Here is a 24,661-nt window from a genome sequence, read left to right as displayed (position 1 = left end):
CTCCTCTATTGATTGTCCACCATTTACATCAGTAAACACTGCGAATTCTTACAGTAGTCACTGGGTTATGTGGCCATCAGCATCAGTGGCCTGGAGCTGCAGTACCAAAGCACCACAGCCTTGGTGACTGTTCTTTTTATTTGAAGACTTTTTTTTTTTTTTTTTTTTTTGCAGCTCAATTCACAATAGCTAAGATATGGAATAACCCAAATGCCCATCAACTGAAAACTGGATAAAGAAATTATGGGGGCTGGTGCTGCGGCTCACTAGGCTAATCCTCCACCTGCAGCACCAGTACTCCGGGTTCTAGTCCCAGTTGGGATGCCGGTTCTGTCCTGGTTGCTCCTTTTCCAGTCCAGCTCTCTGCTGTGGCCCAGGAGTGCAGTGGAGGATGGCCCAAGTCCTTGGGCCCTGCACCCACATGGGAGACCAGGAGAAGCACCTGGCTCCTGGCTTCAGATCAGCGCAGTGCGCCGGCTATAGCAGGCATTTGGGGAGTGAACCAATGGAAGGAAGACCTTTCTCTCTGTCTCTCTTGCTCACTAACTCTGCCTGTCCAAAAAAAAATAAATAAATAAATAAATAAAAAAAGGAAGAAATTATGGGATATATACACCATGGAATACTACACAGTGCTAAAAAAATTAAATCCTGACATTTGCAACAAAATGGATGAAACTGGGAAACAACATTCTTAGTGAAATGAGCCAGTCTCAGAAGAACAAATTTGTTCTTCCTGATCTGTGATAACAGAGCACCTACAAGGTAATCTATAAAAAGTGAAATTAACACTTTGAGGTGCAATGACTTTGAACAGCACTTGTCTCCACTGTTGAAGGTTTTTTTTTCTTCATACAATTTGTTGAACTCTTTACTTAGTATAATTTTCTGTGTATAAAGTTAGTTGAAAGTAGATCTTAGTGAAAAAAAAAAAAAGAACAGGAATAGGAGGGAGGAGGAAGAGGGTTAGGAGTGTGGGTGGGAAGAATCACTATATTCCTAAAGTTGTATTTATGAAATGCATGAAGTTTGTATTCCTTAAATAAAAGGTTTCTGGGGGGAAAAAGATTTATTTTTATTTATTTGAAAGAGAGTTACAGAGAGAGGTAGAGACAGAGAGAAAGGTCTTTCACCTGTTGGTTCACTCCCCAAATGGCCACAATGGCCAGAGCTAATCTGATCCATATCCAGGAGCCAGGGGCTTCATCCTTCAGGGTCTTCCACGTGGGTGCAGGGGCCCCAGGAGATAGGTCATCCTCCACTGCTTTCCCAGGCACATCAGCAGGGAGCTGGATGGGAAGCAGAGCTGCTGGGACTTGAATTGGGCCCCATATGGGATACCAGCACTGTAGGCCAAGGCTTTAGCCCATTGTGCTGCAGTGCTGCTACCTGTCATAGTGGATTTAGGCCCCCAGTGTAACCTCACCTTACCTTGGTTACCCCTCCAAAGGCTGTATCTCCAATACAGACACATTCAGAGGGATTGGGGATGAGGACTTCAACATACGCATGCTGAGGGAGACAAAATTCAGCCCTCATCACTGCCATTATTTATTTGACATTCAAATTGCCTACAGTGTGGCTTATTTCCCTATAGGAGTCATGAATACTACCCAGCTCTGGGTTTTATCATATATTAAGAGGCTCCTCTCTCCCCGACATCCTCCTGGTCCCCTCCCTTCCTCTTCCTCTCCCTCCTGGAGGGGGGGCCTGACAAAGCCTCAGGCACACAGCAGTTAGTTCACAAACCCCTTGGAAAACAAGGGAATGTGTGTACTTCCTTAAGAAAGGACCGTTAGTAACTTTTACAAATATCTACGGTGAGTCTACCTTCTCACCTTCCACCCAGGGAGACTATGTTGCGAAGGGAAGAGAAATACTTTGAAAGTGGCTAATGATCTGACTGGATGTAGTCAGAGCTGGAAAGATTAGAGGATTGGCATAAGAAAGTTAGGGGAGAGGAATGTGGACAGACCTTGAGAATGGGCCCAGAATAGGGGAATATTTGTCTTCTACAGACACTTCCAAAAGGCCCTGTATTAGTCAGCTGGGATTCCATAACAAAAAAACGTAGACTGGGTGCCTTAAACAACAGGATTTCTCTCTCTCAGTTCTGGACACTGGGAAGTCCGAGTCAAGGTCCCAGGCAATTCAGATCCTGGTGAGCACCATTTATTCTAAATCAGGGCTTACTGAGCCCAGTTAGGTGCCCCCTTTCCCTGTCAATTATCTTCTAGGAGTTACCTGGGGTATCTCAGCTTTCCTTGGGGACCTTCTATTTTCCTCAAGGGAAGCATTTTATAGCTAGCTAAACAACAGAATCAAGGAACTTGTGGGTGCCAGTAAGTTTTTCTCATGGGCCACTCCAGTGTTTGGTCATTGGGCTCAGGAAGAAAAGGGCTAAAGGGAAAGGGACAGAAGCCATAAATGGGTTCAACACCAAGTTCTTCCCCTTACCAAGGTTTATCTGGCCAATTTGCCATCAGCAGAAACAGTGACCAATTCTAAGTCTCTGAACTGGCACCATGCTTTGAGAGAACCCATCACTTCACGGAAGTCACTTCATGGAAGATTGAATGGACTTCTTGGGGACAGCAGATTACCGTTACTGTAATAGACACTAGATTAGATTTGTTTTTTTTTTTTTTTTTTTTTGACAGGCAGAGTGGACAGTGAGATAGAGAGACAGAGAGAGAAAGGTCTTCCTTTTGCCGTTGGTTCACCCTCCAATGGCCGCCGCTGCAGCCGGCGCACCGTGCTGATCCGATGGCAGGAGCCAGGATCCAGGTGCTTTTCCTGGTCTCCCATGGGGTGCAGGGCCCAAGCACCTGGGCCATCCTCCACTGCACTCCCTGGCCATAGCAGAGAGCTGGCCTGGAAGAGGGGCAACCGGGACAGAATCCGGCGCCCTGACCGGGACTAGAACCCGGTGTGCCGGCGCCGCAAGGTGGAGGATTAGCCTATTGAGCCACGGCGCCGGCCTAGATTAGATTTGTATAATCCATTATTAGGCACACTTATATTCAGTATTGGTTTTTTTGTTTTTTTTGTTTTTTTTTTTTTGACAGACAGATGGACAGTGAGAGAGAGAGAAACAGAGAGAAAGGTCTTCCTTTTTTCTGTTGGTTCACCCCTCAATGGCCGCTGCAGCCGGCACGCCACGCTGATCCAAAGCCAGGAGCCAGGTGCTTCTCCTGGTCTCCCATGGGGTGCAGGGCCCAAGCACTTGGGCCATCCTCCACTGCACTCCCAGGCCACAGCAGAGAGCTGGACTGGAAGAGGAGCAACCGGGACAGAATCCGGCGCCCCGACCGGGACTAGAACCCGGTGTGGAGGATTAGCCTATTGAGATGCGGCGCTGGCCTATATTCAGTATTGTATCATCAAATAATTCACTTTACTTTGAGACAAGGAAGGTAACATTAACTTCTTTGTGATTTATTGATCTTTCAATTTATCATCCAGAAGTAGCCAAATCTGTAAAATGGTGAAATGGCACATTAAACACTCAGTTATTGCCTAGACTAGGTGTGTCCTGCGGTTTAGTGTGCTCTGCACCAGACTAAAAAGTAGTGCTACTTCTCCCATGACAATGCACACAGATCTGGGTCTTGCTCCCATGACTTCTTGTCCATTTGATGAGCTATAAAATAAATCCTTTTCAGCTTTCCCATGCTAGTTTGTCTCCGTCACTTACAAGTAATACACATGCTTATCTTATCTCCTCTCTTCCTGACAGTTCTCATTTTCAACAATTAACCTATCCTGTCTTATTCCTTTAGTCTCATTGGATGACCACTGGATAATACTGGACGATAACTGGTATTGTGATTTTATTATTTTAAAAGATTTATTTATTTGAAAGGCAAAGAGAGAGAGAGAGAGAGAGAGAGAGAGAGAGAGAGAGTTCTTCCATCCACCGGTTCACTCCTCAAATGGCTGCAATGGCCAGGGCTGGGCCAGGTAAAAGTCAGGAGCTTCAATCTATGAATTTTGGAGGGACACAGACATTCAAACTATGGCACATAGTGGGGTCAGGAAACTTGCTATCATACAATGAAAAGTAACTCAGACAAGTTAACTCAAGTACTTTAATCATTCATCCACTAAAACAGGGGTAGTATCTATCCTGATTACTTTGGAGGAAAGAGAATATTAAATGCTTTGAAATTATACAGCACAACACAAAAGTGTAAGTTCGGGGCCAGCACCATGGCACAGCAGATTAAAGTTGCCACCTGCATTGCCAGCATCCCATATGGGCGCCAGTTTGAGTCCTGGCTGCTTCACTTCCAATCCAGCTCTCTGCTATGGCCTTGGGAAAGCAGCAGCAGATGGCCCAAGTCCTTGGGCCCATGTACCCATGTGAGAGACCTGAAGAAGCTCTAGGCTCCTGGCTTTGGATCGGCCCAGCTCTGGCCGTTACAGCCATTTGGGCAGTGAGCCAGTAGATGGAAGATCTCTCTCTGCCTCTATAACTCTGCTTTTCAAATAAATAAATCAATCTAAATAAATAAATAAATAAAGCAAGCCAGCTAGCCAGCCAGCCAGCCAGCCTGCCCTGACCTGCAGTGCTGGCATCCCATATGGGCACTGGTTCAATTCCTAGCTGCCCCACCTCCACTCCAGCTCCCTGCTAATGCACCTGGGAAAGCAGCAGAGGATGGCCCAAATCTCTGGGCCCTTGCACCCACATGGAAAATCTGGAAGAAGCTCCTGGCTCCCAGCTTCAGTTCAGCCCAGCTCTGGCCATTACGGCCATTTGGGGAGTGAACAAGCAGTTAGAAGACCTCTCTCTATATAACTTTTTTTTTTTTTTTTGACAGGCAGAGTGGACAGTGAGAGAGAGAGACAGAAAGGTCTTCCTTTTGCCGTTGGTTCACCCTCCAATGGCCGCCGCACAGCAGCTGGCGCACTCCGCTGATCCGAAGCCAGGAGCCAGGTGCTTCTCCTGGTCTCTCATGGAGTGCAGGGCCCAAGCACTTGGGCCATCCTCCACTGCACTCCTGGGCCACAGCAGAGAGCTGGCCTGGAAGAGGGGCAACCGGGACAGAATCCAGTGCCCCGACAGGGACTAGAACCTGGTGTGCCAGCGCCGCAGGCGGAGGTTTATCCTATTGAGCCACAGCGCTGGCTCTTTATTTGAGTTACAGAGAAAGGAGGAGGAGCAGGTGGCGGGGGAAGATCTGCCATCTGCTAGTTCATTCCTCAAATGGCTCCAACGGCCAGGGCTGGACCAGGCCAAAGCCAGGAGCCCGGAGCTTCCTCCAGGTCTCCCACATGGATGTAGGAATCCAAGCACTTAGGACATCTTTCACTGCTTTCCCATCCAATCTATCAGGGAGCTGGATCAGAAGAGAAGCAGCAGGATCCTGAACTGGTGCCCATATGGGAGATCGGTGCCGCAGGCAGAGACTTAACCTGCCAGCCCCATATGTCTTTTTTAAAAAACAATTTATTTGAAAGGCAGAGTTAAAGAGAGAGAGGGAGAAACAGAGAGAAACCTTCCATTTGCTGGTTTACTACCCAAATGGCCGCAATGGCCAGGGCTGGGCCAGGCCAAAGCCAGGAGCTTAGAACTCCATGTCTCCCATGTGGGTGTAGGGCACCAAGCACTCAGGTCATCTTCCACTGCTTTCCAAGGCATGTTAGCAAAGAGCTGGTTCAGAAGTGGAACAGCTGGGACTTGAACCAGCACTCATATGGGATGCCGGCATCACAGGTAGTGGCTTACCCCACTGTGCCACAATGCTGGCCCCAGTATCTCTATCTAGGTAAGCATGCCTCAGGACCAATCCAGCTCATTCTTCAGGTCTCTACTTCTCAAATTTCAGTGCTTATGAGAATCATCTAGAATGTCAATTAAACTGATTCCCATGTCCCACACCCAGAGATTTTTTTAATATTTTTTTATTTGGAAAGTCGGAATTATAGAGAAAGAGACAGAAACAGAGACAGAGAAATACTTATCTTCCATCTGCTGTTTCTCTTCCCAGATGCCACAGTGGTCACCATTGGGTAAGGCTAAAGCCAGGAGTTTCATCTAGGTCTCCCACATGGGTGGTAGGGGCCCAAAGACTGGATTCTTTCTCTGCTGCTTTTCCCAAGCCATTATCAGGGAGCTGGATCAGCAGTGGAGCAGCCAGGACTGAACTGCTGCCTATATGGGATGCCACTACAGGTGGCGGCTTTACCCACTATGCCACAGTGCCAGCCCCACAGAAATTTCTTCCATAGGCCTGGGTAGGGCCAAGGAGTCAGAACTCCAGAAAATTCTTTTTTTTTTTTTTTTTTAAGATTTATTTATTTATTTGAAACCCAGAGTTACACAGAGAGGGAAGAGGTAGAGAGAGAGAGAGAGAGAGAGAGGTCTTCCATCCGATGGTTCACTCCCCAACTGGCTGCAATGGCCAGAGCTGCGCTGATTGAAGCAAGGAGCCAGGAGCTTCTTCCGGGTCTCCCACATGGGTGCAGAGGCCCAAGGACTTGGGCGGTCCTCTACTGCTTTCCCAGACCATAGCAGAGAGCTGGGGTGGGAAGTGGAGCAGCCAGGAACTGTCAAACTGGCACCCACATGGGATGCCGGCACTGCAGGTGTGGTTTCACCCGCTACACATCACCGGCCCTGCAAAGCTCTTTTCTGATTAGAATGCACCCCCTCCTTGCAGAGGACCGTACTTCAAATCTCAGTTCTGACTCACCCAATCTTCACTAACTTATTTAATCACTTTTCTTTCTGGTTTTATCCCCTACAAATTAAGGACATAAAAGTCTATGAGGTTATAGTAATTACATTAAAGTCTATACAAAAGCTAATCATTCTCAGTATCACTCTCCTTTCAGGCCTAGCTATGCACTAGGCTTTCAGAACATGTCTTATCTCTGTATATTCTTAGTGCCGGGAGTGAGGCTCCATTTGTCAAATAGTTTTCACACTGAATAAGCATGTTGTGCTATCCACGTTTTCCTTCAGACAGAACGAAGGTTTCTGAAGGAGTCTCACATCAGCAGGTCCAGCGTGGGACTTGGCACACGATCCCATCTGTGGAACGAATAAAGGCGCAGTCTGTACCAGTGCTTTCATCCTGATGCACAGGCTTGGATTTATCTGTCCTCATAGATCTCATCTTTCTTTCTCAACATGACTAACAGCCATGAGGGTGGGGTCCAGCTGTTTCCACAGCAAGTGTCTAAGAAGAACACTTGATAATAGAAAAAAAAAAAAAAAAAGATGCCTTTCCTAATGCAAACTACACATCTTCAACCTGCACTAGAGTGAACTGCAACAGAAAGCACTCTTATGTAGATGGTTCACTTTTTAATAATAAGATGACAACTGTTAAGTGAAAAATGGATCAGAAAAGAAAAACAGCCCAGGATAAAAAATAGGGAGACTGTTGTTTTCATCTCTTATCAGGTAGCAGTGCCAGTTCTCCAGATCTGCTTCTTTGAATCAGAGCCTTGGGACTGACACTGTGGCACAGCAGGTTAAGGTGCCACTTGCAACACGGGCATTCCCTGTCAGAGGACTAATCTGGTCCCGGCTGCTCCATTTCTTTAAAAAAAAAAAGAAAAAAAAAGATTTAATGTATTTGAAAGGCAGAGTTACAGGGAGGCAGAGGCTGGGGGAGGGGGGGGGCTTGTATCCACTGGTTCACTCCCCAGAGGCCACAACAGCCAGAGCTGCGCCAATCCAAAGCCAGGAGCCAAGAGCTTCTTCTGGGTCTCTCACGTGGGTGCAGGGGTCCAAGGACTTCAGCCATCTTCGACCGCTTTCCTAGGCCATAGCAGAGAGCTGGATTGGAAGCAGAGAGCTGGATTGGAAGCAGAGCAGCTGGGACTAGGACTGGCGCTCATATGGGATGCTAGCACTGCAGGAGGTGGCTTTACTCACTACCTCACGGTGCCAGCCCCGCTCTACTTCTGTACCAGCTCCCTGCTACTGTGTCAGGATAAGCAGCAGAGGACGGCTTAATTATCTGGGCCCCTGCCTGTATGGGAGAACAGGATGGAGTTCCGACTCTTAGCTTCAGCCTGGCCCAGCCCTGGCTGTTGGGGCCATTTAGGGAGTGGAACAGTGGATAGATGCTCTCTTTCTACCTTTCAAACATAAATCATCAAAAAAAAAAAAAAAATCAGAGGACTGGTTACTTGTTACTTATAAAATTAATTAAGAAAACAAAACCAGAACTCAGTACGTTTATAGAACCAGTTAATAGAAGGCAAATATTAATGGGATTCACACAATGTTAAATAATTCATGCCTACATGTTAAAGCAAGTAATTCTTGCTACAGCAATTTCACTTCAAAATGGAGCAAGCACTTGATTTTTGTGAAGATCCCTAAGCTACAAATGTTGGTTCTGGTGCTAACTCTGACAATCTGGTTACTATCTCACAGCTTTTTTTAACTGTTAAGTAAAATAAAATAGGTAAAGGGCCAGTGCTGTGACACAGAGGGTAAAGCCACCGCCTGCAGTGCTGGCATCCCATACAGATGCCAGTTTAAGTCCTGGCTGCTCCACTTCTCACCCAGCTCTCTGCTATGGCCTGGGAAAGCAGTGGAAGATGGCCCAAGTCCTTAGGCTCCTGCACCCACGTGGGAAGACCCAGAGGAAGCTCCTGGCTCCTGTCTTCAAATCGGTGCTATTGCAGGCAATTGGGGAGTGAACCAGCGGATGTAAGACCTCTCTCTCTGCCTCTCCTTCTCTCTGTGTAACTCTTTCAAATAAATAAATAAATATTAAAAACAGTAATATAAGTAAATAAAGTAGCATAGTTTCTGGTTCAGCACAGGTTTTGAGGGTGAAGTTCCTCCCTGTTCCTTCTTTCATTCCAATTTTAGCATATGTGCTGCCGACGCGAGCACCCTGTCCCTTCTTTCCAGGATGACACTAGAAACAGTTCATCTACCAGTCTGATTCTACATTTTTGTTGTTGCTGGTGAGAGGGTGGGGACTTTCTTCTGCAGCTAATATCTATTTCTTTAAAAAAAAAAATTACTTATTTGAAAGGCAGGGTTAAAGAGAGATGGTCCATCGGCTGGTTCAATCCTCAAATGGCTGCAAAGACCAGGGAAGGGCCAGGTAGGCAGGAGACAGAAATCCCACTGCCCTCTGCCGTGTGTGTGCGTGTGGGGAGTGGGTGGGGCGGGGCTTAAGCCCTTGGGCCAACGTGGGCTGCTTTCCCATAGACTGCTGGTGCTACATGTGCCAAAGGCCCCTCCCAGGCCGGCCAATATCTTTTTAGCTTTTATTTTATTTGAAAAGCAGAGCGATAGCGAGAAGCAGAGAGAGAGATCTTCCATCCCCTGGTTCACTCCCCAAAGTCGGAACTCTGGGTCTTCCATGCGGGTGGCAGGACCCAAGTCTTTGAGCCATCACCTACTGCTTCCCAGGGTGTGCATCAGCAGGAAGCTGGATTGGAAGCAGAGCAGGGACTCAACCCAGCACTGGGATATGGAATGCAGGATCCCCAACCCAGTCTTAACCGCTGCGCCTAACTCCACCGGAGCCTAACACTATGGATGACCCCTCACTGGACATTTACACTAAGGTCCAAAGTTCACAGCAAAAATACTTTTAAAAATTAAAACTGTTTATCGCACTTCCTATGCAAGTACGGCTCACAGGTCCACACTAACACTGCCGTAAAAGGTGAGTTTGTGGGAGCCTGCGCCGGGAGCCACCGTTTCCGGGGCCAGTAACTCAGGCAGGATCAGGCGAGAGCCGGAGGAGGGAAAATGCAGATGGGGCGCACCAGGGTCCCCCGAGCCTCCCCAAACGCCGCGCCTACGGGCTGAGACCTCCTGGGCACCGAGACAGCGGCTGCACCCGCCGCCGGTTCTCACAGAGCCTGCCACCTCATCCGCAGGCGGCTTCTCCCACTGCCGCCTGGTTCAACGCTCCTCAGTTCCTACGCCCGCGGCTCGCACCACAAAAGCAGCATCACCCACCGAGAACCCTAACGTTACAATACGGGGATCCGAACACTCAGGTCACCATACTGTCCCGCGGTATCCTAGAGCAACCAGGAACCGCGCTCCTCCTATAGCTCCGCCCCTTCCGCTTGCGATTTGCTTCCGCTTCCGGCTTTGCGTTCCGGCTCTGCCGTGAAGAGCTTTGCATTGTGGGAACTCCTTCCTTTCTCGCTCCCCGGCCATCTTTGCGGCTGCACTTGGTGAGTGGTCTCCACCGGGCCGAGGATTAAGCAGGCTGGGGATTCCTGCGGGTTGCCGTTGGAAGCTTCGGATTCTAATCTTCCTGCCCTGTCCTCTGTTATGTTCCAGGTTGGAGGCCGTCCCGCACCTAAGGCAGGAAGATGGTGGCCGCCAAGAAGACGGTGAGTGGGGCGCGCCAGGGCTGGAGGCCGATTCACGTGGAGAGATCGGGCCGTGGCCGGGGCGGGCATCTCGGAGCTCGCCGGGGCGACAGCGTTGACTCGTAGCATTGGGAAGAGGCCGGAGGGAACAGAGAGACCCTTTCAGTGGCTCCGGACCCTCGATGGCGGAGGTTTTAAGAGGCTCGGCTCCAGAAGGCTGGATTCAGGTTTGAGGTGATCGCAGACGAGGCCTTCAGGCCCGTGTTACATGTTTGCTTTGTAGAAAAAGTCGCTGGAGTCGATCAACTCTAGGCTCCAGCTTGTGATGAAGAGCGGAAAATACGTGCTGGGGTACAAGCAGTCTCTGAAGATGATCAGGCAAGGCAAGGCGAAGCTGGTCATCCTCGCCAACAACTGCCCGGCCCTGAGGTAATGGGAGGAAGTGCACATGCGATCCCTACATTCACGTTTTCCAAAAGACAGTCGCAGGATAACCAGTACGGCTGCTGCTAATCGCGAGCCACACCTCCGGCCGCCTAGACAAACCCTGTGCTTGGCTTCTCTCTAACCTTATCTTTGAGCAGAATTTTAAGTTTTCAAGTTGGTTTAAAGATGCTTCGTTTTCTGCACTTATTTTGTAGCATAGAGAAGTCCAGGCTGGACTGTGGCTTGCAGCCTGTCATAGAATTACTTAGTGTATTCTCAGCCAAGGTTTATGCTTAAGTCGCTGTTTTGAAATTGAACTTGGTGGGTTATTGTGAATAAACTTGGACCTTGCAGAACACAAGCCATGTGATCAGTCCCCCCGCCCTCAATTTTCTAGGGTATTGCCTAACTTAGAACATTTCCTATAGAGTGTTCTCACTGACAAAAGCTGGAGTGTAGTCCATCCTGTCCCATGGTTTGGTCTTACTCTAAACCATTCTTTAAATCTTGCCGGCTACAGTAATGTTTGTCCATTGTGAATGTAAAGGGATCACATTGGGATTTTGTAAAATTCTGGTTCTTGGCATCTGGATGGTGTCTGAGGTACAGTTTGAATAAGCTGCTCATGGGACTGCTGCTGCTCTGTGGATCCACACTGTAAGGCCCTTGGAATCCACTAAATTGACAGGGAAATTACTCTGGGTAAATCTCATTTCCCATCTAGGAATCAGGACACTAGATGTGATAGAAACATCTTTTTTTTAAGTTTTTATTTAATGAATGCATTTTTTTCATAGATAAAGCTTTGGAATACAGTGTTTTTTCCCCCATACCCGCCCTCCCACCCCCCCCAACTCCCATCCCGCTTCCCACTCCCATCTCCTTCATTATGGAGAAACATCTTTTTTTAAAAAAGCAAACTTGGAGTTGGGTTTTAGATCCTCCACTTTTTACCCATGCCTATTAGTTAAAAATGAAGAACACATGCCTACTTTGGAGGTTGTGGTTATTAAAGTGACTGGCACTTATGATGCTGAGTGAATAATACTTTGCTTTGATTTGTATCTTTGCCTTTTCCATGAGCACAGGTGATGTCTTGAATGTAGTAGGTATTGGGTAGATACTTACTGGTTGCTGTCACATGTAAAGGATCAGTTAATGGATATGAAAAATTTTTAGGAGTAATACATTAAAACTGATAAAAGAAGTGGTAACAAGGTATGACATTTATTTGCATTTTGTTTTTCCCAAGGAAATCTGAAATAGAGTATTACGCCATGTTGGCCAAAACTGGTGTCCATCACTACAGTGGCAATAATATTGAACTGGGCACAGCTTGTGGAAAATACTACAGAGTATGCACGCTTTCTATCATTGATCCAGGTATGCTTTTCAAGTCAGAAAATCATTTTTTTCCTTTTTAATGTAATACAGATATTCCTTGCTATACAAGTGACTTTGATTCCTGAGTAAAAAGTATTTTAATAAAGCACCTAAGAAATAATGACTTGCTAATAGGTGAAGGGACTGGCAAGCAGGTGACAAAACAGACAAGGAAAATTAGGTTGAGGGAAAAAGTACCTACAGCAGCGACATTCAGTTTCAGGTTTAATGAATATTAGTTTAATGAATAGAGTCTACTGAGTACTTAATTCATATATTGTTGCGAATATTCTCGCTGTTCTGGTTTTGCAATAATCAGGGCAGGCTAAACATTCGCTATATTAAAACCATGCATGTGTCCCCAGGCCTAGTTCTTTCCCTATGTCTGGTTTTATAAATGCTGGTGATAAAATAGTTCTGACTGGTTAGTATGCTCATATGTGATGGCTCTAATTCTATGGGATCTTTGAGATAACAGTGCAGCCAGTACAGCTTTTACAAATAGTGGTAATTTGCAGACTTCTACAGAAGCCATAACCAAAGTAGGGAGTTTTTGTGACTACTAGTAGCCACTAAGTGATTTGTACAATTACTGTTTTTTGTTTTGTTTTGTTTTCTAGGCGATTCTGATATTATTAGAAGCATGCCAGAACAGACTGGTGAAAAGTGAATCATGCAACTTTTTCTTTAATAAAACCTGCCAGAGCTTGTTGGTAATCACTGTGTCCATGCCAGTTATTTTTTCTAGATCTTGTTTCAGGACAGTTTGCTAAGGTAGGGTTAGAGAGGGTGAGGCAGCTGGATGTAGACAAGACTTTGGGTACGAGGAGTTGCATATCCCAGTTTCCATTTATTTTCATTAGGGGTTCCTTTCTAATACTAGACTTTGAAGAGAATTGATTTTCATAATTGTAGTCTTTTTTCTTTTTAAGATTTATTTTATTTATTTGAAAGTTACATAGAGAGGTAGAGCCAGAGAGAGAGGTCTTCCATCCGCTGGTTCACTCCCCAAATGGCCACATCGACAAGAGCTGAGCTGATCCAAAGCCAGGAGCTTCTTCAACGTCTCTCACATGGTTGCAGGAGGCCAAGGCCCTGTGCCATCTTCTGCTTCCCCAGGCCACAGCAGGGAGCTCGATCGGAAGTGGAGCAGCCAGGACTTGAACTGGTGCCCGTATGGAGTGCTGGCAGGTCTTTAACCCACTGTGCCACAATGCTAGCTTCTATAATTCTAGTCTTAGAACGTTGATTGCATTTTATATTTGAATGAGAGGCAACAATGTTAAATAACCAGAATTTAGTTAAAATTTCAGTTTATCAAATCTAAATAGAAAAGATTAAGTAAAATGTTATTACAGGCTAAAGAAATTCCATTGAAATTTAATGAATAAGGATCTTTTGACCACAAAAAAAGTCGTTAAAGTAGATAATGTTCCAGACCTCTAGTTAAATGTTACATGTCAGATTGCTCAAATGGGTTTTACATTATATAATCCTGAGAGATGTAGCATGAAGTAAGCCTGTGTTCATGTCTTTGGAAAACTTCCATTTTCCCAGTGGGAAGTCCCATGGAGACTGGTAAAGGTAAATCTTAGAGTTGAATGGTCCAGGTAAGGGTATCTGTACCTGTTCAGTCTGCTAAGCTTTGAAGGAGGCTACTGAAGGGTCAGAAATGTCTTGGATTTTACAGTCTTCACCTTCTTTCTCTTCCTCAGGCAGGTGTGTTTTTGTTTTTTTGTTTTGTTGTTGTTGTTGGTTTTTTTTTTTTTTTTTTTTTTTTTTTTTTTTTTTTAAAGATTTTATTTGAAAGAAGTTATAGTGAGGGAGAGACAGGTCTTCCCCAAATGGCCGCAGCAGCCGAAGCTGGGCCGGACTGAAGTCAGGAGCCAGGGACTTCTCAGTCTTTTCCTGTGGCTGCAGGGACCCAAGCAGTTGTGCTGTTTCCCACCGCTTTCCCAGACACAGTAGCAGGGAGCTGGATCAGAAGTGGAGCAGCTGGAACTCAAACCAGTGCCCATAAAGCATGCCAGAGTCAGTGGCTTTACCCACTACGCCACAACTCCAGCCCCCCGCAGGATTTTATGATAGGTGAATGAGGGAAGAAGTGCAAATACTTGCTGTATGTACTATATAAAGATTTACTGAACATGATTTATTTGAAAGAGTTACACAGAGAGAGGTCTTTCATCTGCTGGTTTACTCCCCAGATGGCTGCAACAGCTGGAGCTGCACCAATCCGAAGCCAGGAGTCAGGAGCTTCCTCGGGGTCTCCCACGCAGGTGCAGGAGCCCAAGGACCTGGGCCATCCTCTACTGCTTTCCCAGGCCATAGCAGAGAGCTGGATTGGAAGAGGAGCAGCTCATATGGGATGCCAGCACTTAAGGCCAGGGCTTTAACCTGCTGGACCACAGCGCCGGCCCCTGGACATTCTTTTAATAGCTCTATATAACAACTTACTGAGTTGGTCATATATTCCTGGGCTGAAAGATGAGGGAGTTGGTTTGTGTCTGAAGTTTAACTGAGGTTGTAGATAAACTTTGGAGAAAGGCTCTCTTATTGATTAGAGTTTGATTCATTTGGGTACTTGGTATTTTTTATTGTATTGAAATAAAGTGTAACTACCAAGAAATGGACATCAGCTTATAGATAAATGAGTTTTTGGTCTTCTGATCACACTTATAACCATGACCCAAATTAAGAACAAAGCATTAGGGGCCAGTGCCTGTAATGCTGGCATTCCATATGGGTGACGGTTCAAGTCCTGGCTGCTCCACTTCCAATCTAGCTCCCTGCTAATGAGCCTGGGAAAGAAGTGAAAGATGATACAAGTCTTTGGGCCCCTGCACCCACGTGGGAGACCTGGTAGAAGCTTCTGGCTTCAGATTAGCTCAGCTCTGGCAGTTGCAGACATCTGGGGAGTGAACCAAGGAATGGAAAATCCCTCTCCCTCCCTCTGTAAATCTGCCTGTCAAGTAAATAAATCTTTTTAAAAACTTACTAGTACCCGAGACTTTTTTGTTCAAGATTTTATTTATTTGAAACCAGGAGTTTCTTCCAGGTCTCCCACATGGGTGTAGGGGCCCAACCACTTGGGCCATCTTCCACTTTCCCAGGCCATTAGCAGGGAGCTGGGTTTGAAGAGGGAACAGCTGGGACACAGACCAGCGCCCATATGGGATGCCGGCTCCACAGGCATAGGCTTAGCCTACTACGTAAGCCACAGCGCCGGCCTCAGCAGTATTTCTTAATTTGGGAGCACCACTGATGTTTTGCGATGGGACTTTATTTTGGAGAGGGCTGTGGATACTGTTGGCTACTGTAACCCCTCATCCCACCAAGATGTAAGTTACCTCCACATTATTACTCCATCATCCCTCCTGTGTTGAGCTACTGAGTCAGGAAAGTGTTCTGTGTTGATGTTTACATGTGTGGACTCTGGTGTGTCCAAGCGATTTGAAATATCTGAAACCTGTGGTAAGAACTGCTTCGTCTCGCTACCGGTCAGACTGTGCTCACATTTTCCACAGTTAAGGATACCATTTGCAGACCCCAAGGTACCATTTCTTCACAATTTCCATTGCATGACTTCGCAGGCATTTTGGAATGATGGTTTTTGGAAAATGTGATTTCTAAGATCACCTGGCTTTTATCTTTTTATGTTCTTTTTGTCCAGTTGTTTGAGAAGAGTTTAACATTCAAAGAAAGGGAATTTAAAGCTAATAAAAAGGAAGTTTTTTCTGGCCTGGGGCAGCTGTGATTTGAATGCCCTTGAACTGCCGCAGAGTCAGAAAATAGCACTGGCCAAGAGGATCTGGGACGGTATAGGGTGGCATTGTGAAGCATTCTTTGCTCATTGGACAGTAATGTGCTTGGCTGGGTAGCTGTCATGTGCAGGGACTTGCAGGAAATTTCAGCCCCTTAGATTTACTCTATACATGTACTAAACTATTAGATGTAGAGATAGAAGTCCAAAAGAAGTAGGATATCGTGGCACGCGTAGGGGCCAGTGCTGTGGTGCAGTAGGTTGAAACCCCAGCCTGCAGCGCCAGCATCCCATATGGGCACCAGTTTGAGTCCTGACTGCTCCACTTCTGATTCTGCTCTCTGCTATGGCCTGGAAAAGCAGTAGTTGATGGCCCAAGCGCTTGGGCCCTTGCACCCACATGAGAGACCCAGAGGAAACTCCTGGCTCCAGTCTTTGGCTCGGCTCAGCTCCAGCTGTTGTAGCCATTTGGGGAGTGAACCAGCGGATAGAAGACCTCTCTCTGTCTTACCTTCTCACTGTCTGTAACTATCTCTCAAATAAAAATCTTAAAAAAAAAATTATGTGGAGTCTATGGGATGGTAGCTGGGGCAAAAGGCTTATAGAGAAGCAACCAAGTTTTAGGGCGGACATAAATGCAGTTAGTGGTCATCTAGAAGATGTTCATCTGTGGCATAGAAAAAGTTTTCTCCATGATCTTTCTTGCAGCTGCCAGCTACTTCTCAGACTTTCGCCCTGTGTCAGCAGTGCCATCTGGTTTCCTTGCCCCACACACCCCTGTTCCTTGTACATATCAAATCCCTGCGAGTGACCTTAGAACACTTTTTATGTCATTAATTGCCTCTGTCTCAATAAATTAAGGTCCCAGAGCATAGTGACTCAAATATTCAACTTTGTCACTTATCAGATATTAAATACTTAACTCTATTGTTGATAGGCTAGTCCAGAATTTTATCTGCATCTTTGTAGTTCTTCAACACCTTGTGTGTTTACCATTATTTAATTTACTACTTCCTACCTGTTGGTTTCAAAGGATAATTGAGGGATGGCAATCCGCCAAAGTACAGAAGCCAAAGCATTCTATTCTTTCATTCAGCTTACGTGTAACTAAAGCACCTTCTTTGTGTCAGGTGCTCTTGGCTGCCAAAGAAAAAACAGTAGCTACTGGTGAGCATTTAAAATGAGACACTTAGTAAGTAGTGTGTACAGGCTGGCTCATCTAATCCTCTTGACAACCGAATCAGAGAGAACCATTAGCCCCATTCTACAGATGAAGTCAAGGCATGGAGAAGTCACAATATGTGACGATGGAATGCAGTTCTGCATTGTGATTCCCATGCCTTGGTTTCACCTGTAAACAAAGGTAGCAAAAACAAGGAAAATGGGGAAATATTTCAAATTTTAGACGATCTTCAAATTCAAAACCTTGCAATAATCTGAAAGAGTTTTGATGGTTGGAAGCTTTTGTTTCCCAGAAATCACCTTTTCCCCAGGTTGGAAAAATCTAGTTAATAAATCAACAATGATGACACGTAATCAATGGTTTGAAAAAACTGTTGTGTGCGTGGCAGGTTGTAGTCTTCACTGCCACTAGAGGGCGCCGGAACACAAGTGAAGTCGGGTTGAGCCAGCTGAAAGCAACGCCTGACCTACCATAACCCAAATCAACACTACCTGATGAAAACCTGGACTTTCAGGGCCAAAGGCATTACCTACATAGAAATAAAGCTCAAGGTTTACTACTGAGTGACTACTTTCATGCCTGAAAATAATCATTTTCAGATGACTGTTCATGGGGAGGGCATTCTGATGGAAAACACTCGTCCTGAAATATTTAAATATGAATTTATTCAAGGAAGGTGTTTTGTGTGTAAAACCTCACTTGGGCCATAAAACATCTTTGTTTCTTACTGAAGCTGCCACTTAACTCTTCTTCCAAGTGCCTTGAGTTGATACAGTTGAAGTCCTGTCTGTTCCTATTCCCACTTTTTTATTTTCCCACTTGGAGTATATTCTTCCAGAGTATTTCTTGGACTTAAATATACATATTTATGTAACTGAACAACCAATTGTGTGGTTTTTATTTTTTAAAGATTTATTTATTTATTTATTTGAAAGGCAGAGCCACAGAGAGGAAGAGGCAGAGGCAGAGAGAGGTTCTCCATCCAGTGGTTCGCTCCCCAGATGGCTGCAACAGCCAGAGCTGGGCCTATCTGAATCCAGGACCCAGGAGCCACCTCTGGGTCTCCCACGTGGGTGCAGGGGCCGGAGGACTCGGGCCATCGTCTACTGCTTTACCAGGCCATAGTAGAGAGCTGGACCAGAAGTGGAGCAGCCAGGACTTGAACCGGCACCTTTATGGGATGCCGGCACTGCAGGTGGCTGCCTTAACCTGCTACGCCACAGCGCCGGCCTCTAATGATGTGCTTTAAAGTACAGAAATGGTATAATGCTAAACATTTTGTCATTAGCTTAAAAAATTAGTTTATTAAGGCAGAGCAACAGAGCTCTCATCTACTGATTCTCATGTACACATATCTTGGACTTAAAGCTAAACGAAGAATTGTACACAGAATACCATTTGTTGAGGTGAATTTTAATATTGTATAAAAAAATCCAACTTGTTACACAAGTACATATGCCCTTTGATTTTATGCATAAATCCATATACATATATCAAGGTAAAGTCCAATACAAAAAAAACAGCATGTCCTATGGCCAGTGTTCCACGGAAGTCAGACTGCAAACTTTATTTTATAGTCAAATGAGATTGCAACACTAAGGCAACACGAGGTGGAAGCAAATCATGTCCACAGCATATTACAAAATGCCTTGTATAGCTTATTTACTCTCCCTTGGTAAACTCATCTTAGAACTCTCAAAGATAGTTTTCTAAATAAGTTTACACAAGTCCGTGTCTCCTGTTTGTCTCTGTTCTGCAGCAAACCCGCTTTCTCAGAACTGGCTATGTTGGCTTCGTTTTTTATGCTTTGCTTTGTTACAGACTTAACAATAGCCTGAGCTCTGGGGCTCTGAACTACTTTCCTTGGGACCCTTGATGCAATGACATGCAAATAGATCATTTCTCGTCTTCATCTGTATCTCAGGCGGTTTTCCAAGGCTTCCATTCTCTGTGTCATTTCTTCTAGTAAATCTCAAGTTAAGGAAGAAGAATCTGGATTGCCTACTTTTATTTCTATTCAAACACCTTGATTTATTTATATAAAAATCTGACTCCTGAAAAATAAAAGGCGCTCCCCTCCACTATTTCTGCTACAAATTTTAAACCCTTGACATGTGGTTTATAGTAGCTCATTTGACTTGCTATCCAAGCAAACATATCTCAGGTTAAATACTTGTTGACATTATCAAAGCCAGAGAGCTAAATTTGAATTTGTCCTTTTAAAAAATTTATATGAAAGGCAGAGTTATATAGAGAGGGGGAGACAGAGAGAGACCTTCCATCTGCTGGTTTACTCCCGAAATGGCCTCAATGGCCAGGGCTGGGCCAGGCCAAAGCCAGGCGCCTGGAGCTTCATCCGGGTATCCCACATGGGTGCAAGGGCCCAGGCACTTGCATCGTCTTCTGCGCTTTCCCAGGCACATGACCAGGGAGCTGGATCTGGAGTGGAGCAGCCAGGACGTGAACTGACACCCACATGGGGGGCTGCTGTTACATGTGGTGGCTTAGCCCACTGCACCATAAATGTTGCAGACCCCCATGAAAATTTTTTTTTTTTAATTTCACTTACACCCTCTTGCTTGTAAATGAGTTTGCCACAGCCCACGCCTGGCAGCCAGAACTGACAATGCTGAGAACGTAGTGAGGAGGCGAAGCTGAAGTGAGCAGGCCTCGGAAAGTAAGACACAAATAAAGGCAGAGAGAAGGGAGATGAGCCTTCACCCCTGATGCAGAGAGGCCAAAGGGTAGCAGCCTGGAGGAACTCCGACCCATGTTCTTCCATATGAGATTTCTCTGGTCTCTCCTGAAGTTGATCTTCAGAAGTGGGGTGGCAGAAAGGGGAGGCAAACAGAGCATTGTCTTCCCTGTAAACTCCTACAGACCCCCACCCCATCAGCTCCTTGTCACAGCAGCAGGGCCCAGATTCATCCTCTCCTACCCACTGGCAGAGATGATTTTGCTTGACTTAAGGGCGCGTGCTTCCAGTTTTCAGAAGGCGGCGGCTCTGAGCAGTTCTTTATCCTACAAAGCACTGGCACAGAGGTAGTTACAGCTAAGCCATGTCCCCACAGACTAGCTGATGCGCGCTGAGACAGCCGTCGGGCCAGCTTTGGTAAGCTCTAGTAAGCTTACTGTAATTCTGACTTCTCAGTAGTTGGCAGGGCGTCCAATGTTTAAAAGCACTGGATCCTCATTTCTCTATTGTCCCAAAGTATGCCTTCTATTTGTGCTATTATTTTAATGAATCATTGGATCCTGCTGTTCCCTGGGTAGAACGCTTCATCTCTTAGAGTGCTGATTGAAAAGCTCTCTCTGGCCAAAAAAAGAAAAAAGAATCCCCTCCTTCCCGGCTTCCACTCCCTCAGGCCTCCAGGAACTACACAACTGAATCCAAGTGTGGCCTCGGTCTGACTTGGGGCTAAAGGAAAGGCCCGGTGTTCAGAACAAGTTGAAAACCTCTGGAACATTCTTTGCCTTAACACACCGTGCCTTTGAGGCACTTCAGACCTGGGCCTGTCTCTCCCCACCTCCCATCCTCCCAGCCCAGAGCGAGCTAGGTCTGGCTGTGTGTGCATTCTGCACGCTGCCCGGCTGCCCCGCCTTCCTGCTGAGCCCCCAGGAACAGCCATTCAGCCTGACCTGCCCTTGCCTCAACCACCCAACAGGTGGCTTGATGAAGACAAAGCCTTCCCCAGAGTCCACTGTTTCTTGACTCCATGGGAATGCCTTCATTTGCTAAAAGCCACATACAGGAGGTATTGAGGTATTGAGACTATTCTCTGTGTTCCACACAGAGACATGCTAGCAGCAAAGGATATGGCGCTGTGTTAATTTTCTTACTTCTTCGTTCGCAAGGTTCTGGAACATGATCAGGTTTTCACATTTGCACTGGTCGTGTTTTTCGTCCAGATGGCTGCCTGAGAAAGCAGACGGAAAGTGGTCACCTCTCTCATGGCCCAGACCTCCCCGGCGCATAATAACAGGGCTGAATCAGCATACGGGGGGGAAACCATAAGTGTCGCTCCCCCTTTTCATGGAGGAACGACACAGGACTCTGTGCTGTTCTTTTGTCTGCTCGGCCCTCCCGGGGTTTGCTGCTGGTTCTTCCCGGGTTGGCTACCGACCCTTCCACCTCCGTGGAAGGGCAGTTCCCCCTGCCACTTTCCCCACTTCCACGGGGGAGCGGCACACCGCCGGCTGGCTCTCTCGGGGGCTGCACAGGTGTTCCTTCAGCTAGATGTTCCTGGTGCATGTTGTCTCTCTCCTCCTTTATAGTCCTCTTCACCAATCCCAACTCTGCTACCCACACGCCGAGTACGCTGCTCTCCTCCAATCAGGAGCAGGTCCTGCAGTTTATTGGTTGAACTGGAGGCAGCTGTGTAGAAGCTGTTTCCTCCTCTCCCAGCGCCATATTGTGGGAGAGCAGATGCATAGAATAAGTCTTAATTCCAGTAACTTAGTCTAGTCCGAGTTGCTCCCAGTTGCTCCCCACACATAAGGGAAGAAGGGCTCAGCTCTTTGCACACAGCCAGGCCGGGCCAAGGAAATCCCAGGAGAGGCTCTGTGTGCTCCTGACACTGGCAGAGGCCTCCGCGTGCCTTAGCGGGGAAGACCACTCCAGTTTCTCTTAGTTTATTTATTTACTTTTTGGTTCTCGTTTTACTTCAGTCCTTTCTCCTCTTTGCCTTGACCCTGTTTCCTGCTTCCTTCTTTAAGCTCATTTTGTTGGCAAGTTGGAAGGCTATCAAGCGATCTGATAAGAACACTGTACTTGGAATTACCTGGAGATGTTGTTGAATGGAAATGTTTTTGAGTCGTCCGTGACAGACTGTCTTCTTCAAACAGGTACCTATGCTGCACTGCAAAATTAGAACAGGAAAGGAGGTCTCGGATATTTATGGTGACGGGCTCAGATTCTGTAAGGAGAAAGAAACTGAAGTCAAACCTGCTTTATAAAAAACATGTACATATTTGCACTTTACTTGAAAGATAGAAAGAGGGCCAGTGCTGTGGCATAGCAGGTAAAGTTGCCATCTGCAGTGCTGGCATCCCATATGGGCACCAATTCAAGTCCCAGCTGTTCCACTTCCAATCCAGCTCCCTGCTGATATGCCTGGGAAAGCAGTGGAAGATGGCCCAAATGCTTGGGCCCCTGCACCCATGTGGGAGACCCGAATGAAACTCCAGGCCCCTTGCTTCAGATCAGCCCAGCTCTGGCCATTGTGGCCATTTCAGGAGTTAACCAGCAGATGGAAGACCTCTCTCTCTTTCTCTCTCTGCCTCTGCCTCTCTGTAACTCTGCCTTTCAAATAAATAAATAGATATTTAAAAGGGGGGGGCATGAGAGAGAGTCCATCCATCATTGGTTTACTTCCCAAATGTCCACAATAGTCGAGTTTGAGCAAGATAAAGCCCAGAGCCCACAACTCAGTCTGGGTCTCCCTCATGGGTGGCAGGGACCCACGTCCTTGCACATCCGCAGGAAGCTGGACCAGAAGTGGAGCCAGGACCAGGACTTGAACAGGCACTCTGATATGGGATGTGGTTTCAAATGCTCATCCCACCCTTAACTCCTTGGGGGTTGCAGAACAGCCATCAACACAGCAAGGTACTTGGTCTTCTTAGAACTTGGTACACTTGGTACAGAGCTTTACTCTGGGATATGCTAATGGCAAAGAGACTGTCACAGAGCAGCCAGTCACCAACCACAGCTCAAAGTAAGGAATCCTATCTGATGGAGGGAGAAGGCTCCAATGAACATCATTTAAATCTTACTTACTTTCACTTCTTTCCCACTCTCACCTGGAGGCACCCATGGAAGATTCTGGAAACACTGCTTTCTAAAATTTACCTGTTGGCTGGTGACCCCTCTTTGGTGGATTCCCTGCTGGGGAGTCTTGTCTTCCATCAGCGTCTTCTAGAGCTAAACAGAAACAGATGACCAAGAGGAGTGATGGTTGGCCACGTGTATGCACGTGAGCTTCAGGAAGCAGGTCCCAGTCCAACTCCCTGGCTGCCTGCCATAAACCAGGGATCTACAGTTTCATTTGGCAACACCAGAAGTGCAAAGCAATCGGTTGCTATGCTATCTACGACCTCACGAGGGCAGCTGTCTCCAGGAAGCGAAGCCAGGACCCCTTAAGTACATGAACTTGTTTTAAGACTCCCCTCCCGCAAAGGTCATGTCAGAAAGTAGGGTAGAAAGAAAGCTGAGGGTCTGGAAGTATCATGTCGCAATGGCAGCGGCTCCTTGAGGCATCCCAGCAGCCAAGAGGCCAAGCAGGATGTACTCAAAGGACTCTAACCGGCCCTGCCTCTCTGGTTCCCCTTCATCCCAGAATTCTTTGCTCTGGAGGAGTGAGATCCATGGCTTAGACTGGCTTTTAATGGTGACTGAACCTGGACGTGAGTCGAAGGAAAATTGGGCAGAGCTGCTTTGTGGAAGCACACCCGGCGCTACTCGTTAGCGGCCTGGGGAACAGTGCGCATGGCACCCCTGCACGTCACCCGGTGGTCTACAGTCCGCACAGGGAGGCGCGCCTTACACTTTCAGTCGTGGCCTTGCAAGGACTGCCATCCCCTTCCACTCCAATACAGGCCTTCCTGCAGCGGCCTTCAGCTCTCCTGATTTAGTTTCTGATGGTTTCCTAGTTACATGGCCATCTCTGTGGCGTTCCGGGGAGGAGTCAGCACACCGGCACTGCACCTAGCACGCCAGCAGCGGTAGCCTTTGTCCCCCGCTCTGTCCCCACTTCCCCCTTGTAATGCCTGGCTTTCCAGGTATCACCGGCCCTGCCCTCGGGGGAGGCGCTTTTCTGAGCACTCTGGAGGAGGAGTGCATTGAGAATCTCTACACTACCTTCACAGATGCCCATCTTCAGTTTCTCGCTTATCTCGTTCATCGTGCTGAAGTCTTCGGCGTAGAAGAGATGCTTGTCTGTGGGCTCAGAGGCGATCTCTTGTAGTTCCTCCTCTATGGCTTTCCCCACCCCAACAGCATACATGGTGATACCTACGGTGCAGAGAACATTCAGAACAAGACGGACGGAGCCGTGTGTCCTGCTCCCAAAGCAGCCAGATACTAAGTGGTGTGATGTGAGGGGTATATGTGAATGCTCCTTTAATATTTTTTTTTTTGGTCATTTTTATTTTAAGCAAAACAGAGGGATCTAAGGGAGAGGGGAGGCATCTGGGAGAAGCAAGGGAGCTAAACCACCGCCCTGTTGTTCAGCCCTGGCCAGGGTTAGCTCACAGCTCGTCAATGTTTCCCTGACTTAGTTTTCTGGACAAGCGGGAAAGAACGCTCTCTTACGGCTTACACAGGAGACTCTTCTGGAAGTCTGTGAAGCAGGTCCGTCAGTGTCCTTGTAACTTAACTTCCTTTCTACTTCTCAAAGGCACAGGAAGGGCATCCTAATGACCCGAGACAAGGGAAGCTGCCTGCTGTCCACCTCTCATGGGACGACACAGTCTTGGGGGGATGCTGAGCTACAAGGAGAACTTGCAGCCCCCTGGAGACCCCCACATCAGGAAAAGGAACTAACCCAGGCATCGACCTTAGATTTCCATGGGGATAGGACACAGCT

General features: G+C 46.9%; 2 protein-coding genes, 1 long non-coding RNA gene and 1 other non-coding gene across 8 annotated transcripts in view; 2 read left to right on the top strand and 2 right to left on the bottom strand.

The window, feature by feature from the left end:
• Positions 1-7,298: 7,298 nt before the first annotated feature.
• LOC138849945 (uncharacterized) lies at positions 7,299-10,066 on the bottom strand. Its single transcript, XR_011389255.1, has 2 exons — positions 9,956-10,066; positions 7,299-7,795 (listed from the first exon to the last, which is right to left on the bottom strand). It is a non-coding gene; the product is annotated as an uncharacterized lncRNA (long non-coding RNA).
• RPL30 (ribosomal protein L30) lies at positions 10,057-12,846 on the top strand. Its single transcript, XM_002710706.4, has 5 exons — positions 10,057-10,179; positions 10,289-10,341; positions 10,604-10,749; positions 11,999-12,129; positions 12,750-12,846. The coding sequence occupies exons 2-5, from the start codon at positions 10,321-10,323 to the stop codon at positions 12,797-12,799; spliced, it is 348 nt and encodes a 115-aa protein (XP_002710752.1). The 5' UTR covers positions 10,057-10,179; positions 10,289-10,320; the 3' UTR covers positions 12,800-12,846.
• On the top strand, positions 12,410-12,541 carry LOC127490853 (small nucleolar RNA SNORA72). Its single transcript, XR_007919244.1, has one exon. It is a non-coding gene; the product is annotated as a small nucleolar RNA SNORA72 (small nucleolar RNA).
• Positions 12,847-18,467: 5,621 nt separating the features above from the next.
• The window catches only part of MATN2 (matrilin 2), a 153,597-nt gene continuing 147,403 nt past the window's right edge, over positions 18,468-24,661 (bottom strand). For 3 of the 5 annotated variants that reach the window (XM_070075336.1, XM_070075335.1, XM_070075339.1), the window contains 5 exons: positions 23,935-24,087; positions 22,927-22,998; positions 21,857-21,991; positions 20,894-20,992; positions 18,468-19,040 (listed from right to left, as the gene is read on the bottom strand). In XM_070075336.1, the coding sequence (XP_069931437.1) occupies positions 18,985-19,040; positions 20,894-20,992; positions 21,857-21,991; positions 22,927-22,998; positions 23,935-24,087 (515 nt within the window). In that variant the 3' untranslated portion in view covers positions 18,468-18,984. The remainder of the gene's footprint in view (positions 19,041-20,893; positions 20,993-21,856; positions 21,992-22,926; positions 22,999-23,934; positions 24,088-24,661) is intronic. The other 2 variants (XM_070075338.1, XM_070075337.1) reach the window with 1 other exon arrangement.

Source organism: Oryctolagus cuniculus, chromosome 6 (genome assembly GCF_964237555.1).
Source record: "Oryctolagus cuniculus chromosome 6, mOryCun1.1, whole genome shotgun sequence".
Classification (NCBI taxonomy): Eukaryota; Metazoa; Chordata; class Mammalia; order Lagomorpha; family Leporidae; genus Oryctolagus; species Oryctolagus cuniculus.
Note: the sequence above shows the minus strand (reverse complement) of the source record. Positions and strands in the feature narration are given on the sequence as shown.

Bases quoted from the DNA above. Each gene is read 5' to 3' on its own strand.
- RPL30 (XM_002710706.4), top strand. From the start codon at position 10,321: ATGGTGGCCGCCAAGAAGACG. The intron at 10,342-10,603 runs GTGAGTGGGGCG...TTTGCTTTGTAG, and splicing joins TGGTGGCCGCCAAGAAGACG to AAAAAGTCGCTGGAGTCGAT. The intron at 12,130-12,749 runs GTATGCTTTTCA...TTTGTTTTCTAG, and splicing joins GCTTTCTATCATTGATCCAG to GCGATTCTGATATTATTAGA.